Source organism: Lolium perenne, chromosome 6, assembly GCF_019359855.2.
Source record: "Lolium perenne isolate Kyuss_39 chromosome 6, Kyuss_2.0, whole genome shotgun sequence".
Classification (NCBI taxonomy): Eukaryota; Viridiplantae; Streptophyta; class Magnoliopsida; order Poales; family Poaceae; genus Lolium; species Lolium perenne.
Window position 1 is genome coordinate 10,757,993 of NC_067249.2, and position 19,499 is coordinate 10,777,491.

General features: G+C 45.6%; 1 protein-coding gene and 1 long non-coding RNA gene across 3 annotated transcripts; one reads left to right on the forward strand and one right to left on the reverse strand.

Moving 5' to 3' along the window:
- Positions 1-819: 819 nt before the first annotated feature.
- On the forward strand, positions 820-19,365 carry LOC127308906 (uncharacterized). Of its 2 annotated transcripts, XR_011746436.1 has the most exons (6): positions 820-1,049; positions 1,140-1,250; positions 1,354-1,429; positions 1,908-2,161; positions 16,407-16,478; positions 18,799-19,365. It is a non-coding gene; the product is annotated as an uncharacterized lncRNA (long non-coding RNA). The 2 variants fall into 2 exon arrangements; XR_007856850.1 differs by lacking the exon at positions 1,354-1,429.
- On the reverse strand, positions 4,554-10,046 carry LOC127308904 (disease resistance protein Pik-2). Its single transcript, XM_051339818.1, has 3 exons — positions 8,937-10,046; positions 7,303-7,968; positions 4,554-6,724 (listed from the first exon to the last, which is right to left on the reverse strand). Exons 1-3 carry the CDS (start codon positions 9,990-9,992, stop codon positions 4,730-4,732), a joined length of 3,717 nt encoding a protein of 1,238 aa, XP_051195778.1. The 5' UTR covers positions 9,993-10,046; the 3' UTR covers positions 4,554-4,729.
- Positions 19,366-19,499: the final 134 nt, after the last annotated feature.

The following is a 19,499-nucleotide window of genomic DNA, read 5'->3' on the forward strand; positions in this document are numbered from 1 at the left end:
ACCAAGGATTAAACCATAATTTGATACTTCGTGTCTTATAAAAATAAATATTTCGAACAATGTTTTCGTTAATAGCGAGATACATATAGTGACTCGCTCAAGCTCAATACCCGTTAGTTTATTGAGACTTAGTCTCTTGAAAGTGCGTATAGAAAGAGTGTGCGTACATGCGTTTACATGGGTGAGTGTCTGGACGTATTTCTGATGTTTGCATCCGTACCGTATTACGCAAAAAACCCCTTGGTTTAGTTTAGCCATTGTTAAAAAAAAAATCGGCCAATTTATCGTGAATCGAGTGGTAACTGATAAGAATCCGGCATATCGGTTAATTTAACGTCGCACCAATATTTCGCCCGTTTTGAATTCGATGGCTGATATCTTAGCTGATTTTTAGTCTAGTAGCCGATATTTCACCCGTTTTGAGTTTGATGCCCGTTATTTTAGCCGATTTTCAGGGGTCTGATATTTTTGTTTTATAGTATTATAGAATGGTATTAGCTTAAATTTTCCATTTTATTGATTCAAATGCAAAAAATTAAGGTAATACTTCAATGCTCCAATATTATTTTTTGTGCGAAAAAATATGATTTATAAAAAAGTCATTAAATAGTGGACGGATAAAATCGACTAATCATTCGACAAGGGATTAATCTCTATTTTGAAGCTGGTCGATAAGTTACAGCTTACTGATGTCTTGAATTTTGAGTTTAGCATGGGATTAGTTTAGCAGGATATTAATTAATTCATTAATTTCACATCAAATCCCCGTTTGCTTTATTTGTGAAGTGATTTTTTTTCATTTCCCCGTTTCACATCAAATCCTCCGACGGCCGCGCCGCTCCGCTCACCACCGCCTCCGCCTGCTCCATCTCGCTCTTCTCCTCTTCTTCTTATCCTCCCACATCTCTCCGACGAGGGCGCGTGCGGTCCTTCCGCCGCGTACTGGCGAACAAGCGAGCCTACGCCGCCGCGCACGGATAAGGCCTTGCCTTCCTCACCGCGGCCGCAGTCGACCCCCGCTCCACCACTGTCTCATCTGGAACCATGCGGTGGGTCACATTGCCTCACTGGTTCATATTCTGAAACTATATACAGAAAATTAAGCATGCACCTAATCCTTTGTGAATCGACTGTTTCAGGAATGTTTATGTGGTTCATAATTTTTATGTAATGAAGGAGTGCTTGGCATGGCAATTTCAACGCATCGCCTGATCTCATTCTGCCGGAGGACTTAAATGGTGTGAAGGCAGGTAAGGTGTCAAGTTTACCCTGCAAGCAATTTAGTTGCTATGTCTGAGCATCTCCAACCACACTTTATGATGCCTGATAACTTATCTTCCTATACTATGGAAGCGGAGTCACACCCATCAACAGTGTTGAATGTCTGCCCGAGTACTGCATATTCTGGCATGTACTGACATTTCGGAAGGTACATTCAGAATAACCAATTTCAGTTAATGCAGCACCCGCCTCTGCTGTCTTCCATAGGACCATCCTCCTGATCAAACTGCTCCGGCAAGTATTTACCAGTACCGGCTTCTCCCTTCGGCTTGCCCAATGTTTTGCTATTACAGCCAGCATAGATTGTCAGGCACTAGCAATAATCTCTGTCTCCACAAAATAAAAAGTACTCCCTCCGATCCATAATAAGTGTTGCGGGATTAGTTCAAAAGAGCTCAAATTTGAACTAAAACCCCGACACTTTTACCAACTCAGCAGATCGTGTGGTAATTCAGAAGACATACTATTTTTTCGAACAAAGACATTTTTACTAACTCAGCAGTTGATATGATACCGTAGTCTGAACATTTTGCTTCCAAAGAAAAAGTTTGTACCTTCTACTATGCTTGCTAATGCATCTTATTGAAGGGATTTATTTTTGTATAACGGCGTATCTTACTATGCAGGTTTTGTTAGCTGTTCGGAGTTTGCTGCAGCTGACTCAACGATGATATATATGTTTCAGCGCAAGAAAGAATGATGTTATATATTTTTCAGTGCAAAAGATTGATGTTATATATTTTGGGAAGTTTAGTTGGACGAATCATGGGTGGACGTGTTGGATGAGTTGACATTCCATGATGAGAAAAGAGAGTAGTATGTTCTGGAATTCAAAATCCTCTCGAAAAAATTCCAGATCACATTGAAGAAGTTTAATCAGGTATTATTTCTTTCTTTATCAATGATACTGGTGCAGCAGTTATACTATGAGTTTCACCTTGTAGAATCCAGGCTAGGATTTCCTTTGTTCGAGTAGTACTTTCCATAACTTTTGTAGAAAGTAAACTTGAAGTAGATGCATACTCAGCGAAGTCATCATCTAGAAGTAATAATTGGTGCAGTTAGTACATTGAGACCATGAGGGGGAAGATGAACAAGTTACTGTTCTGGGGAGGGATAAAAAATATATAGTAGCACATCAGTGTGTACACCTGTCAACTGGGAGGCTTTAGACGCCATTCTGGATGCACGTGGACTCGGGCCCCTCTTTCGGTCCTGGATTTCTTCTATTCTTAACACTGGACGGACTGCTGTGCTGCTCAATGGTGTTCCTGGGCGATGGATTACATGCAAGAATGGGTTACGCCAAGGAGATCCGTTGTCCCCCTACCTGTACTTGGCCGTCGCTGACTTGCTCCCCAGCCTCATCGCCATGGAAGGGGGCGGTGACCGTCTTTTGCATCCCCTTGTCGACGATCTCCCATGCCCCGTGATCCAGTACGCCGATGATACCTTGCTGATTTTGAGAGCTGAACACTCCCAGGTCCATCGCCTCCGTGAGATTCTGGACCTCTTCTCGCACGCCACCGGTCTCCACATCAATTTTCACAAGAGCACGTTTGTACCCGTTGGCGGCGTCTCGGCCGAACTGGCCTCAGAGCTGGCGGGCATCCTCAGCTGCCCCGTCTCGTCCTTCCCCCAAACTTACCTTGGTCTGCCGCTCTCGGACCACAAGCTCCCTGCCGCCGCCCTGGAATTCTTGTCTGTTAAGATCTCCAAGCGCATTCCAGGTTGGCGGACATCCCTGCTTCCCATTGGTGGGCGTCTCACTCTCACTACTGCGGTGTTGTCTGCTCTCCCGTCGTTTGCCATGTCTGTTTTGCCGATCCCTAAAGGGACGCTCGCGAAGATGGATAGGCCCAGAAGATCGATGTTTTGGAAAGCAAGAGAGAAATGTTCCGGTGGCGATTGCCAGGTCGCCTGGGACTATGTGTGCCGGCTGAGATCCGAAGGCGGGCTTGGAGTTGTTGACCTTGGACTTCAAAATAAGTGCCTCCTGCTGAAAGCGGTCCATGGACTTTTCACGGGGCGGGACTCTCCGTGGACCAGGTGGATAAAGCGCAGTTATCTTGGTGAACACCCCCAGGCGGCCACCCCCGCTTGGAAATGCTTCCAGTCGCTTATCCCGCTATACCGCTCCATTACGAGAGTCGAGCCCCGTGACGGGTGCTCCACGTCGCTCTGGCACGACTCTTGGACCCAGCTGGGCCCCCTGTCGGCGGCTCTCCCCGCCGCTTTCTCGCACTGCCTCCGTCCCCTCGCCACCGTCGCAGATGCCCTTGAAAGCGGAACTGTGGAGATCCCGCTCGTCCACCGGGTGTCTGCGGCAGCCTCAGGGGAGTTGGAGTTTGTACATGCTTGCCTCTCTCGGATCTCCCTCTCGGCGTCACCGGACGTCCGTTCCGTCGCCCTCGGCCCATCTGTCGACTTCTCCACAGGGTGTGTCTACCGAGCTCTTCACTCCACCGGTTGTATCGTCCCGGGCCAGGACGTCAACTGGAACTGCTTCGCGCCCCTCAAAGTGAAAGTGTTCTTCTGGATCATGCGCCTCCAGAAAACAAGGACGCGTGCGCTGCTGCATCGTCTCGGGTGTGTGCCCTCCACGGATTGCCCCTTCTGCCCCGGCCAGCCTGAAGACATATCGCACCTGTTCGTTGGCTGCCCCCGCCTCCGCCCCTTGTGGAATATCATCTTTCCCTCGGGGCGCCCCCGGGCTGATGACGATGTGTTGGGCCTCCTCGATGCTCTCTCCGAAGACTTACCCCCCATGCACCCGAAAGCGCGTAACACCGCCATCCTTGCCTTGCTGTGGTCCATCTGGAAATCCCGCAATATAATGGTCTTCGACGCGGATCTCATGTCTACCCTACGCGTGTTGGATATGATAGCCGACCACCTCCGCCTGTGGATCGTCCGCGCCCCCTCTAGTGTCGACACGACCCCCCTGCTAGCTTGGTGTAGATCTATCTCTTAACACTTGTACCCCCTCCTCTAGCTGGCTCCCCTTCGGGATGAGCGCGGTATGCCGCCTCCCAGACCCAGGATTGTTGGCTTACGCCTCCTGGCGTCGCACCCTTGTAACCCCCCGCTAATTAATGGAAACTGAGTTCAGGTGGGCGATCGCCCCCCGTTGATTCCTCAAAAAAAAAAAAAAGTGTGTACACCTGAAGGTACTTATACAGTGGGAACCAATTGACAGCACCTACACAATGTCTAATACACCAGGAGTCCTTTAGTACGTGTTTAGTTAATTGAACGCATTGGGCAATGCAGGACAACAAAGAACGGCAATTATTTTTGTGAGAACGACGAGAAACAGTTCAAATGGTTCAGCGGCGGATTCCCGACACCATCATAGTAGGGATGGAAATTAATACAACCAACAAAGTCATCTCAACACAGAGAAGGGGGAAGACATATAGACCACGGAATAGCCTCAATACTGCTCCTAGGAGCTGTAGTTGTACCTCTTCAAGACGGGTCCATTTAAATTCCTGGCAAGCTGGTTACGTAGGTTCTCCATGAATTCTATCGTGTAGTTGTCGCTATCCAGCATAAATTCCTTGAGGCTTGTGAGCGATGGTAGCCCAGAAAACAACCCAATGTTGGCATCTTCAGGACGGCAACTGAACACCAGCAGCTCAAGCTTAGGGTTTGCTCCTGCCTTAAACTTCACTGATTGTAGGTTATCTTGGACACCCAGCTCCAGCACCATCAGGCTCGGGAATGCCCCCGTATGGAAACTGAAACAGACCTCTTCACCTTCGAATGAATGCCACAACAGACGCAGGATGGCCAGGTTGGGCAGCTTTCCGAGGATCTGCATAGCAACATCGTGCTCAGATATCCTGGAGCTGCGTAGCACCAGCTTCACGAGATTTTTCAGCCCATCGATCCATTTTGGCATTTCCACTAGGTTACCATACAACTCGAGGCTCTGAAGGTTCATATGAAGCGAGGATGGGTCCCCCAAGCAGCCAAAGAAACCAGGCTTCCCCTCCGACCGCATTGACAAGGATTCTAGGCATTTGTGATTGGCAATGGCTGAGAAGAACTTCATACAGTTTTTCTTGTTGAGACCAGTCACTCTTAACTTGCGCAACTCTGTGAGAAATTGAAGATCTTCAAGAATAGCATTTCCCCCATTGATATTGACAACACCCATTGTGTGCAATGCCTTCAGTTTCCTGATTCCTCTCGGAAATTTGACACCATGTGGTTCTAGCCCCATAAAGGAGGCTGACAGCCCACTGAAATCCTCTTTCACATATACTCGTGAGAACTTCCCTATGAGATACAACAAGTTTCCTGTGATGATGAACAGCCAGAGGAGGCTGGCTAGTAAGTAATACAGGCTGCGGTAGCACAAGAACAAGCAACCAGTCCGGGGGTACAAGTGAAAAGATAAATAATTCAGCCAGCGATGGATGTGGTGGAAACCATCAGTAGATTCTTGTTTCTCGTCATCATCCTCTGGTACAAAGCCCACACGGAGGTACTGTAGCTTCCGAAGCTTGATTATTGATCTTGGAAGATTTATTATGCTTGTGTCTTCGACATCCAGTGTCTGTAGGTGCTTCAGGTTACCCAATGAATTTGGCAGCCGTAAAATCCCTTCACATCTTCGCAGGGAAAGATAGTTCAGGTGAAAAAGCTGACAAATTTGATGGAGGTGGTTGTCTGTTAGACCCATTGTGTCTTCCAGATCTAGCACTCTGAGCAATTTCATCTGCTCAGAAATGAAAAATGATTCCCACCCTCCAAATACTGTTAATGATCTTAAGTGAGAAAAGTCCAGTCCATGCTCAAATGCAGTCTTGTTTCTTGTCCAGCTACTGCTTATAGCAAGGTGACGAATTTTTCCCTGGGTATCTAAGTTGCAACCATTCTCTATTGTAAAAACAAGGTTTTCCTCTGTGGACTTTGTGATTCCAATTTCACGGATGAGATCATGGATTTGCAAAAAACCAAGCCTCCCACTACTGTGCACATGGGCTGTCCTCTTTGGTGGTCGCACCATGTTTCTGTTAATAAGCTCAGTAATGTAGTTATTCCCAATCTCTTCTGCAGTCTTGTTTCGTGTTCCTCTTGCGTATTGCTCCGCAATCCACCGTCTCACCAGTCGTGTCCATCTAATGTCATGCCCTTCAGGAAATATTGACCAATACAAGAAGCAAGACTTAAGATGATAAGGTAAACCATCGTAGCTTGAGGTGAGGACTGTCTTTATCATCCCAAGCTCTGGATTGCTCTCAAGCTCAGCACTAATATGTGTGTTCAGATTGCTCCACTCCATGGCTGTTTTAGGTTTGGTTGCAAGAAAGCTGCCTACAATGGATATAGCAAGAGGGAGGCCACCACACTTCTTAAGTACAAGATTTGCTTGCTCAATCATGTCCGGATTATGATCAAAATTTTCCTTCTCCCTAATATCCTTGAAGACCTGTTATTCGCACAATCCAAATGCTTTAGTAATCCGACAGGCAGTGGTTCCTACTCAATAAAATTATTTTTATATAGAAAAGGAGAGTGCTTAAAGTTTATTTTTTTAATCAAGTATGTGAGACCCACACTCAAAATATATGTTATGGAATGCAAATTATATTTGCAATTCACAATCCTTAGGCATCTCCTCTGCTCCATTTTAAATTTTAAGCTCTAATGGAGAAGTGTATAACATCATGTAGTATCATTATTTCGTGACAAATAAATAATTGGATATTTCTTTTATCTAACTTCACCAAAGCATAAAGCATCATAAAGATCAACAGAAGGATATATGAATTATTTCAGAAGACAATATTATGTTAATATGTATCAATGTGAATATAACTGTTTTCTCTGTGTGCACTTTTGCATAATTGAAGACACACAAAGAAGGAAGAAAGTGGAGAGAAATAAAAAATATGTCTAGAGGGTCTTTTTTTTAAAACCATCTTACAAGATAAAAAAAGATAGAAGTACAGATTAGTTAACACTTCATGGCAATACTGTTACTATTTCAGATGTTTCTGGGCGTACCTTCTTTGCGAAGAGGAGGTTAGATTCCTTGCAATCTAACAATTCCAGGTTGTATATTTGCTCCTCCAAGGAACAGTATTTAGCGATGTCCAATTCTCGCGTGGTAACTACGATCCGGTTAGGAGTATTTACAGGCAAGAGGTCCAATACCCACTGCAGTTCCACAGTGGATGATAGATCGTCCAAAACGATGAGGCATTTCTGCTCCAACAAAATCTTCGCTAGTTTTTCAAACAGAATTTGTTTTTTCTTTTCTTTGGATTTATGTTCTTTTTCACTTGACGCACTCTGCAATTTGCCAGCCTTTTTTGTGTCTTCGCGGCGTAATTTTCGGAACAACTCCCTAAGAAATTCGTGATGTTCAAAAGATCGCGACATGGTTAACCATGCGTGTCTCTGAAACATTTCACCAAGTTCTTGTTGGTAGAGATCTCTCACAAGAGTAGTCTTGCCAATACCACCCATTCCACAAATGGTGATCACATAACCACGTTGATCAATTAATCTGATTACTGTATTTTTTGCTGCCTTGCGGTCGATAAGTTCATCTTCCTCCGAAGCAGCTGCCACTGTAGTGGCGTGAGTAGGATTATTTACATGTTCCTCCCCAGCGGGTTCAGTTGAGATGGGCTTGGCCTTGTCATCCTCTTTAATCAAGGTATCCACCTGAACACAAGCAACAAACTGCTTTATAAGTGGAGAGTATAAAAAATGGTGTCCTTAAGAAAATATATCTTTTATATGTGAACATTTTTGGCTCTTTTAGTCTTGCCTACACGATTTTCCATCAACTCTAATTTTATATTTAACAAATTATTCATAATAAACATCTACATCTTTCAAGTGGCCTTATGTGCATGTGCAAAGTCAGAAATTGCACAGGGTCCATAAAATCTGGCAGGTGGCCACCACTTCCAAATTTGCCCCTTACCTTACTAAGATTACTGTCAAGTGTCCCTAAAAAATAGTATTACAATTAAGATTCAAGACTTAATTGATGCATTTGACATGTACGTTTTTTGTAAAAAAAATTAAAATTTTGTTCCGTCACTTTTTGTTCCACTCCTCACAAGAAGTTATTTTTTGTTTCTTGTATTTGTGCATTTGTCTAGTGTTCTTTGTTTTTGCGGCATCTTGCGAAAATAGCGAGGACAAAAAACATAACATGAAGACCATAATTGGATTCTTATGAAAACCAAATTGAAGATTTTACATCAGCAAATGTTAGAAGAATAAATTAATGAATATTTCCAAATTTGATGTTTGGTTAAACCTTAGTCTTAAACAAAATTTTGCTACCGTACTTATACGTAAAATAACTTTATTGGCTTTTTGATACCTATTGCCTAAGTTGATTTAGCACCAGACCCAGTTTCTCAAATACGACTCTGGTTTGCAATTACATGCCTTTCTAGAAACTGTGCACTAACCTTTTTCAAACTTTGACTAGTAATATATAAAATATAATTTGATTGATATCATCACAGTTATATTAATTATAATATTACCAATTTACATGCTGTAGATTTTGTTAACTTTATTGTAAGATATAAAAAAATGGTCAAATGTGTTTGTCCGAAACGTGCCAACATCTAAAACTTTCATTTATTTGTGTCCAAAGAGAAGGAGGTTACCTTCGTGTAGTAGAAGACATAAAAGTCCTTATCAAATGACCATTTTTGGTCTATCTCTGATACCATGTGAGGCTGTTTAGTGCACAAGCTTGCAACTTCAAATTTCTGTGTGGACACAATAATTCTACTCCCCCTCTTGCTTGGGAAATATGTTTTAATCCAGTCCCACTCTTCTATGGTTGATACATTGTTAATGATAACCAGGTAACTCTTCTGGGTTACATACCGATTAAACTCATCAACCAAATTATCTTGCGCTGCCATCTTCTTTGTAACCTCCATCCCCGTGGTTGTTCCTTCTGTTGCTTTTCCTGTTTCTTCACATGAATGCATGTAAAACTGCCTCACCAAACTGATAAAGAAATCACTTGGATGGAAGGGATGCATCAGCCTCACCCAGGCTCGGCACTGAAACTTAACTTTTACATTCTTAGCATCATAGGCAGCCCTGATGATAGATGTCACCCCAACATCGCTGCTTGGTGCCCACACTGCAATCACCCCAAGGTCATCTGCATCCTCGGTGATCAGCTTGACAAGATCTACCTTTTTGTTTTGCTGCAGCGCGGCGCGTCGTGTCGCTTCAGCGATGTGAAGTAGGACCTCAGTGCTGATGGTAGATCGCTCAGCAGTGACAGTAGGCTTAGAACTAGAGCCTTCGATGAGGCGATAGCGCAGGTTCCTCTGGCTAACATCCTCCACCTTTAATCTGAGCTCCTTCATCTCCTCAGCTACACGACGTCGGTCTAGCAGCCTGAATGGGATGTGCCACCAAGATAAGTTCTCTAATCGAACAGCGAAATCTTGAAGGCAGTCCTCCACGTCGTAGGCCACTTCGCGAACTTGCTTCACCCAGGTCTTGACCACTTTGTTGCCTTCTTGATCCTCATGGGAAGCCATCAGAAAAGCCTGCATCATCTCCAGCTCGTCTGTTATGAAGCTGTGGTCACCCTGGATGCCGAGCTGCAATGCGACCTCCTGCGCCACGGCGGAGGCGGCGTAACCAAGTGCTCCACTCAGCACGGACTTGCCAAGGCTCAGCACCGTTGATTCCATCGCTGCCTGCTCTCAGGCAGTCGCCCTGGGTGGTCGCTCAACAGTGTATGTGGATGAAGTGGTTGAAGCAAGGGTGCCGATCGAAGGCAAAGGTCTTGAAAACATGCCCAGCTTGCTTTTGTGGTGTATGTCAGTCTCGAATATGCTAGAGGATAAGATGCTTTGGCTTTGGAGTGAGTGTGGAATCCATTATTGTCTGTTGCTTTGAGCAAATGATGGATACACTGAAGCCGTAGAATTTTTTCTCTACTCCTGGAGGTTACCGAGTTAAAAGGTTGCATGTTAATAACACAGTAACATACAGCGCACATAACAACAAACTGATCGGTTGTGCAAAACAGTAGGTATCCATTGCCATATGTCCTGAACGTCAATGAGTTCAGCCTTCAGCCTCCAGTTCTGCTAAGTTTTATTTGAGAGAGGTTATGTTGCTTTCTTGTCTTTTGGCAAAGTTTATATACCAAACTAAAGGGCCTGTCGGAGGCCGAATAAAGTTGGTCCTGAAATTGCTTTAGTTTCTGGAAAAAAGGTTTGCCTGCTTTAGGATTTCTTTTACTCTTTTTTATTTCTTGTACCAGCTGAGGTGCTGAGAGTTTAGCGTTTCACACGTGTAGGAATGTTTCGGAAGGGTATACCACACAATTTATGAACTTAGGGCATCTGCAGCGGCCAACGTAAATAGATATAAAGTGACCGTTTGCGTTCTGGACATAACAAGAAATGGGGTGAATCCCCAGCCCAGCGGCCCAACGTAGACTGACCGGCTTGTCCGCGTCGATGAATTTGTGGCCCAAATTTGGGCCCAGAATACGTCGCCGTGGACATCAAACCGCGCGTACCCTCCACTGTTCAGCTTAGGCCTGCCCGCGCCCGGGACACAAAACCTGCCACACGTATTCGCGTTCCTCCCTTCCCTTTGCAATTCTAGTGCGACACCGCCGCCTGCCTAGCCGCTCGCCATTTTTGGCACCTTTTGTTCGGCCCGTAGCTCACTGGTGGACACAAGTGTTGTCGGCGCTTTGGACTGCCCTTGCTAGCCTTGTCGCAGTCCTTGGCCCGCTCCCCGCCCACTCGGAACTGCCGACCAACATCGATGCCCAGGACCTGTTTGGCCAATTGTTCCGTACGAACCCCTTGACCATTTTCGGCCATGTCGTGACAAGTAGGCAGGCCATTGAAGGCGAGGAGCTCAAGCCGTACCTGGTTGAAGGCGAGGAGCTCAAGCCGGACCTAGTTGAAGGTAAGGACGGGCGCGCCCGTGGAAAGTGAATTGGTTTTGGCAAATCAGACAACTTGGTCCCAAAAGGTTCCTGATGAGATTTCCCCTAGCAAGAGAATCAAGGAGTTAGTGGAATATCTTTCCATTAATCTCAAGAAAGAAGGAGTGGTGATATATTTTGTGAACTGGGAAGGTGAAGCAGAATCTTTTGAGGAATTCCAAGAGGTTTGGGTCAAGATATTTGGTATCCCTGCCAAGTGGTTGACATGGAAGACAATTTACCAAGTCTCTGCTACCCTAGGTGTTCTTGTCAACATTGATTGGCATGTCATCTTCTGAAGTTTCTACAAGGAAGTCAAAGTCAAGGTGGCTGTGAGGGACAAATCAATAATCCCATCCAACAAGCTTTTTGAAATGGAACAATGTTTTTTCGTGATTGACTTCATTGTGGAGGTTGAAGGAGAAGCTATTGATGTTGATGAGGATGATGATGAAGACCCTGGTCACAGTAATGAAGGGGACAAGATTGATGATGATGCTGAACTTGGTGATGACTTCAAGGCTCTGGATAAAAGCAAGACTGGGGAGTAATAGCAGGATGGAGACTGATCCTTCCATCCCTCCTTAAGGTGGGAGGAGTGTCTCTAGGTCTGTTGCTCAACAGAGCTTGGAGATAAGTGTACAAGACAAGGTGTTTGGAGTGGAGCCGCATATCTCTGCCAGTAGTGCTTTGGTGATGAGGAATGCTGAAGAGAACTTTGGAAAGAATCTCCTCCAACATTTTGATGATGAAAGTGATGAAGAAAATGAGGGTGCAAAGAAGGAGAGTGATGGAATGGTCTCTAACAAACCTGACCCTCCCATGACTTCTTTGGTATGGAAGGAGAAGAAGCAGTGGGGGCCTGTTCAAGCTACAAGGATGAGCTCTAGGATTCCAAGAGATGGCAAGACTGTTATTGAAAAAGCTCAAGACCTTAAGAAGGCAAAAAATCTGAAAATTTCTAAAGGTAACAAGATTTGTGGCTTTGCCAATTCTTTTGCTGCTCTTGATAATCAAGTGTTATTTGATAAAGCGAAAAATGCTGGCATTAGCCTGGGACATAAAAATCTTAATGCTGATTCAGTCATTAATAAGATTAAAGATGTTGAAACAAAAAGACTTAATGATTTTCATACCTCTAACCCTGCTAGCTTTCTTCCTAGTGACATTAGAGCATCTCCAGTCGCGTCCCCCAAACCGTCCCCCAAACCGCGCCGGATCGAGCGTTTGGGGGACGTGTTTTGTTCGTGCCGCGTTTGGGGGACGTCGCTCCCCAGCCGCGTCCCCCAAACGCCGCCCCCAAATGAATATTTGTGCACGAAAATAAAGGTTTTCATTCAATTTTGATTATATATTACAAAGTTTGAATGAAAACGGCTAGATTTCATCTAAACCTAGACTACTGACCGCCCGGCGGCGCGTTCGACGGCCCCGCCCCGTCGTCGCCTCCCCTACGCCGCAGCTCCTCCTGCGCGCGCCTCCTCTCCTTGCGTTCGGCGGTGGCCAGACGGTGCCGCTCCCGCCGCGCGTCCTCCACCGTCCTGGCTGCGCCGCACAGGAGGGAGAGCTCGATGGCGCGACGAATATGCGCCTCTTCGAGGGCACGGGCGTCGTCCTGGAGCTTCTTCTCCGACTCGAAGGACTCGACGAGGGCGCGTTGTCGATCGGCCGTCTCGTCCGGGTGCGGGGCGTCGTCGTCGGACCAGTCGAACTCGTCGTCGTCGTCGTCCTCCTCCACCTCGGTCTCCTCCGCCTCGGCCTCCTCCTCCATTAGCGCCTCCTCCTCCACATCTGTTGGCGCCTCCATCATCGCCGCCGCAAACGCGTCGGCCGCCGCCAATCGCTCCGCCCGCCTCCCCCATAGCGCCGTAGCGCCGCCTCCCATTGTCGGACGCTCCTCCGCCGTCGCTGCTTCTTTGGAGCTCGATCGACTCACGCCGCCGGCGCTCGATCGAGTCACGCCGTTCACGGAACAGCGCTGCCGCTCATCGCGCCGCGCGCCGGCGCTCGTCGGCCCATCGCTGCTCCATCTCCTCCGTGCACGGCGCCGTCGCGCCTCTTGTCCCGTCGAGGCGTCGAACGCCGCAACGGTGTCGCATCTTTGCTCTGCCACGCTGCTGCCGCCGCGGCCTCCTCAGCTGCGGAGGCAGGGGCGGAGAACGCCGCTAGATCCGCCGCCTGCTGCGCCTCACGCCGCTGGCGGGACTCCTCCTCGAGTGCCGCACGCCGCTGCCGGCTCGTCAATGGAGGAGACGGCGGTGGAGGGAAGTGGCCATCGCCGGGGCGGTTCGCCATTGCCACTGGTGATGGAGGAGACGGCTGTGGAGCGACGAGGGCTGTGTTTGTTGCCGGCGGGGTGTGGTGGCTACCATTGATGAGCCGGGAGACCTTTTATAGACGCCGGCGTCGGGAAGAAAGCGCGGGAACAGACGAGAAGAGGCGGGAAGATCGCGCGGGAACGGGCGGTGGCGTGCGAACGCCGGCGACGCGTGGAGGCTGCGCAGCACCGACGAGACGTCTCGCCTGCCCCTCCGTCGCCATTAAGGCAAAGATGCCGCTGCGCGCGAATAACTTCCGTCGCGAGGTAGGCGACGGTTAGGTTTAAATTAACTGTGCCGCTGACGCGTCGGCCCCGCGCCTCCTCGCCTCTCATTTCGTTGTGTTCGGCGTGCCCGGTGCGTCCCCTGTGGGACGGGGACGGGCTCGGGGCGCCGGACACCGTATAGGGGCGCGCCGGACAAAAAAGGGCTTTGGGGGACGCGGCTGGAACGCTTTTTTTGTCCGGCGCGCCCCAAATCCCTTTGGGGGACGGTTTGGGGGACGCGACTAGAGATGCTCTTAGTCTATCTTTGGAAGAATTAAGGGTGGGTTTGGAGGATGGAAATGAGGTTTTATCTGATCAGGAGGATCACACTAGTGATGTACCTAATGAGGATGAACCTTGGACACTAGTCTATAGTAGGAAAAAGGGAGAAGAAAACTAAGTTTTAAAAATGGTGGTAGCCCTAATTTGGAACCCTAGAGGCTTAAATAGGCCTGATAAGATTACTAGAGTGCATGATCTCATTAGAGAGATATGCCATGTTATCATCTGTTTTTCTGAACAAAAAAAAGAGGATTTCTCTAGTTTACAGTTGCAACAACTAGATCCTGGGGGAAAATTCTCTTGGAAATGGTTGCCAGCTGTTAAAACAGCTGGAGGTATCCTTGTTGGCATTAGCATGTGATAAGGGGTTGCTCGATCTTCTCAGTAAGCGATGGTGGATGTGATGAACACGGGATGAACACATCGGAGATAACACGATGATGAAGTGGATAATAACTTGTATAACGTAACGAGTCTCTCGATTGGTCCCTGTCGCCAATGCAACAACTTTCAACCCTGCAAGATATTCGCAACAGTACACACTTGCGCACGTAGCCACCGACCACGAAGCGGTAAGTTGCAACCATCTAAATCCCAATGGAACAGCAGATCACACAAGACTTTCAGTAGCAAAACACCAAATCGATGCGGATTGGTGTAGAGATTCAATTGAGTTGCAAAGCAATCAACTATGAACTAGGGTTTATCTTAAACATGGCCTAAACCTAATTTGGGGGCGTCCTGGGGACTTATATAGGGGTTCAGGATGACCAGAAGTCAAGAATATACATTGAAAACCGACCCAGATCGAGATCTGGTCGAGACTGACTCGGATACGGCCGGCGTGGGGGCCGGTCGACCGAGCCAGGGACCGGCCGGTGCGGTTTGGACCGGGCCTGGGACCGGGCATGGGACGGGTGGCTCAGTACACCGCCCGGTTTGCACTAGCGCAGGATCCGGCGAGCGCCGGGCTTGCCCGTCGTGGGATCCGGTTGGACCGGCCCTGTGGCCGGGCAGGCCGGTGTGGTGGCTCGTCTGACCGGGTTGTGCGCCGGCCTGGACTTGGTCTTCCTCTCTCGCGCATGCCTACCTCTCCTCCCTCGCACGTTCATTGGATGTCTTCTTGTCCAGCTCCATGTACAGCTTCACGTCCAGCTGCTCATCTCCTTCTCGTGTGATGCTTGCTCCATCTTCAGACCTGATCATACATAAATAAAAGGACTTAGGCAGTATAAATTTCTTATCGATGAAAGTATCATTTAGGAGTGAATTCACCTGCTCCTTAAGTAGCTTCGCACTAGCCCTTGTAATGGGTCCAATCCTGATTTCATTGACTTGAGTTTCACAGTAGTATTGTCTTTATCTTGCAATGACGGAGGTAGTGGATTGGTAGGGATATCCTCATCAGACTGGGCCTGTTTGACATAGTTAAGTGGGATGTCTTTAATTACTGTCTCTCTGTGCAAATAAAAGCCAAAAAGGACTATGTTGTTTGGAGAGTCATTGTTGTTTATGGCTCTGCATATGAGGAGCACAAATTAGATTTTATTAATGAGCTACATAATGTATATGCTTGCTGGAATGGTCATACCTTAATTGGTGGTGACTTCAATCTCATTAGAGAAAAATGTGAAAAGAACACTGGTAATATAAATCAACACTGGGGCAATTTGTTTAATGATTGGATCAACAAATTCAATCTGATGGAGCTCAAAAATCCTAGTAGGCAATTCTCTTCGGCTAATAACCAAGATAGTCTGGTCATGGACTTGCTAGATAGAATCTTTGTTTCTACTTGTTGGGACTCTTTATTCCCTGCTAGTAGTTTGTCCTCAAAAGCTAGGGTTGGTAGTGATCATACCCCTCTCATTGTAGATACTGGTGCTTTGAAAATTCCCCATGATAAACAATTCAGATTTGAAAAGTGGTGGCTTAAGATTGAGGGCTTTGAGCAAGTGGTAGCCAAATTTTGGTAAACCCCTTGTCATCTTCAAAACTCTCTTGATAGGTGGTAATTTAAAATGAGGAAAACTAGAAAAGGTTTGAAAGGTTGGTCAGCCAACATTGAATCTTCCCAGAGGAAGCCTAAACAAGGGATGGTTGCTGAATATGATTTTCTTGACATTATTTCTAAATCTCAATGTTTATCACCTGCTTCTAAATCTAGAATGAAGAATATTTATGTTGAGCTTACTAAAATTTAGAGTAATGAGGAAATTAAGGCTAGGCAAAGGTCGAGAGAAAGATAGATCTTAGAAGGTGATCGTAACACTGCTTACTTTTCTGTAGCAAATCAGAGGAGAAGGAAGAAGCAAATTAGTCAGCTGCAAGGTGATACAGGAATGGTGGAAGATAACAAAGGTATGTTAGATATTGTTGTTAATTATTATAAAGACCTTTTCTGCAAAGAACCTTGCCTTGACATTGATTTAATGGATGACTTTTGGGACCTTGAGGATATGGTGTCCCAAGAGCATAATGATATGCTTAATGCTGCTTTTTCTGAAAAAGAGGTAAAGGATGCAATCTTTGGCTCGTATGCTGAGGGTGCTCCTGATGGGTTTTCTTCCTTTTTTATCAACATTTTTGGGAGCTTATTAGAGCTGATTTCATGGCTATGGTGAATGATTGGAATGCAGGGAATTTGGATCTATTTAGATTGAACTTCTCTTTATTGACTCTGATTCCCAAGGAGGCTGAAGCTGTAACTATATAGAAATTCAGACCCACAGCTTTAACCAACTGTAGTTTTAAGATTTTCTCTAAGTGTGCTACTAATAGGCTGGGTGTGGCTAGTGAAGAGCTTATTTCTCCAAACCAAACAACTTTTATTAAAGGGAGGTATATTCTTCAGAGTGTTGTCTCTACACATGAAGTTATTCATAGTGCAGTGCACAATGGTCAATCTGGGTTTATTTTTAAGCTTGATTATGAGAAGGCATATGACAGGGTGGACAAAGACTTTCTTTTGAGAGTCATTAGGATGAGGGGTTTTAGCCTTAGATGGATGTCTATCATTGAGGGGCTTTTGTATAATGGTTATGTAGGTGTTAGGATCAATGATTGCAATAGTCATTTTTTCTCACTAGTAGAGGTGTGAGGCAGGGGGATCCCATATCACCCATTCTTTTTAACTTTATGGCTGATGTTTTTACTAAAGTCATGTCCAAAGCTGCTGTTAGTAGACAGATAGCTGGACTTATGCAAGAGTTGGGAGAGGGGGATATCATTAGTATGCAGTATGCTGATGATACTTTACTTTTCCTAGAAAATAATTTGTCTTCTGCCATAAATTTAAAATGGATTCTGGCTTGTTTTGAGCAGATGTCTGGCATGAGGATCAACTTCCATAAGTGTGATCTCGTTCCTATTAATGTGGATGATAATGATGCACAATTTATTGCGCAATCTTTGAGTTATAAATTAGGTGAATTCCCTATGCAATATTTAGGAGTTTCCCTACATCACAGTAAGCTTAGGAGAGAAGATTTACAACTTGTTGTCGACAAAATCCTCAAAAGAGCTGCTGGTTGGAGAGGAAAACTTCTTAATCGTGGTGCAAATTAGAGCTGGTTAGAAGTGTCCTAGCCAGTATTCCTCTTTATTTACTTAGTCTGATCAAGTTTCCCAAATGGACTATTACCCTTATTAATTCTCAGATGGCTCACTGCCTTTTCGACAATTATGAGGGGCATCATAAGTATCACTTAGCTAACTAGGGTTTGGTCACTAGGAAAAAAGAGTATGGAGGTTTAGGCATTCCTGATTTATCACAGTTGAATATGTGCTTGTTAGCCTCTTGGATCAAAAGATATAACTTAAATGAGAACAAGCTTTGAAAGCAGATAATTGACGACAAATATAATGTTGCTAACCCCAATTTCTTCTCTTGCTCATCTAGTGGTGCCTCTCCCTTCTGAAAAGGGGTTATGTGGGCTGCCAAAGCTGCTAGGATGGGCTACCACTGGAAAGTAGGGGATGGTCGGCATATAAAGTTTTGGGAAGATCATTGGGTTGGATCTTGTAGTCTGGCCATTCAATACTGGGAAGTTTATTTCCTAGTTAATGAGCAGAATAAGACCATTGCTGATCTTTGTGATGGGCTTTCTTTGAAAGTAACCTTTAGAAGGTGTTTTGACCATAGATTGATGTTGAGTGGCTGGAAATTCAGAAAATTGCTCAAACCATTTCTTTGAATAATAATATGAAAGATGCTTTGATTTGGATGTGGGAAGCTAATGGGGTCTATAGTGTGAAATCCATGTATGCTGTGGTTAATTTTGGTGGGATTAAGCCTGTTGACATTCATTGTGTTTGGAAAATTAAAGTGCCCCCAAAAATTCATTTCTTTCTTTGGTTGTTGTTCCATAATAAGTTGCTCACTAGAGATAATTTGGTCAAGAGACAGAATGTTGATGATTTGACTTGTATTTTTTTAATGAAGTTGAATCATGTTAGCATTTTTTCTTTGAATGTGTGGTTGCTTCCAATATCTAGAAGGAAATAAGTTCAGTCTTGGATCTTAAAATTAAAATTTCAAATCTGTCTGATATTACCTCTCTTTGAAATGAAAAGAAAAAGAACAATTTATATAATATGATCTTTTTCTGCTATCCTGAGAACTATCTAACTTACCAGAAATGATCAAGTGTTCAAACGTTCTCAATGGTTTGGTATGCAGGGAATGTGGAGACAAGTGGTTTAGAGTTGTGCTCAGTGGAAAATTTTACTGAAGGAAGAAGGAAGAGAAGAGCTGAATCTGTTGTTGAGCAAGTTGGAGATGTTGGTTCGGCTGCCGCCGGCTGCTGTCGTGGCCGGAGCCTGGCTGACACCTCAGAAGAAGGTGAGATCAACTCTGGAGGTTTGCGACATGAACAGTACAAGGGGTTTTGGCCCGATGTTGATTACAGATGAAGATCTGGTGAGGATCCTGGAGGCAAATGATCTGATCCTGGTGGGTGACGGAGCAGGCTTCAAAGTCCTGAAGCGTCCCTGAACAAGTTAGCCTGGGGGTTTGGTGCTGATGGTTTTTAGATGTTGTTTCCATCTAGCCCTTTGATGCTTTGTCAGAAAACTTCTAGTTGTTTGGTCTGTAGCTTAAAATTGGTATGTGTGTTTGTGTGAGTGCTGGTGGTCTGTAAAGAATACTCTAGTGTTGTTTTTGTGCCTGAGGTTTCAGTAAAATGGAGCCGGGGTTTGGAGCCCTGTTCTTCTAAAAAACAAACAGTCCTATCAATACATGCCCTAACAGCTAGCCGAATTTTCTACCTAGCTGTGTTATCACAAGCGAGCACACTTATTTTTTATGAACACAAGGATCGAGCTTAACTGACAGAACTAACACAACTGACAGGATCGAGCTTAGCTGCCGGGCGACCGCGC

What these genes read in the sequence shown, in the direction of transcription:
- LOC127308904 (XM_051339818.1), bottom strand. Translation starts at nt 9,992, where the DNA reads ATGGAATCAACGGTGCTGAGCCTTGGCAAGTCCGTGCTGAGTGGAGCA. An exon ending in ATGTCTTCTACTACACGAAG is followed by an intron (nt 7,969 to 8,936) that starts GTAACCTCCTTC and finishes GCTTGTGTTCAG; the next exon opens with GTGGATACCTTGATTAAAGA. An exon ending in ACCTCCTCTTCGCAAAGAAG is followed by an intron (nt 6,725 to 7,302) that starts GTACGCCCAGAA and finishes TGCGAATAACAG; the next exon opens with GTCTTCAAGGATATTAGGGA.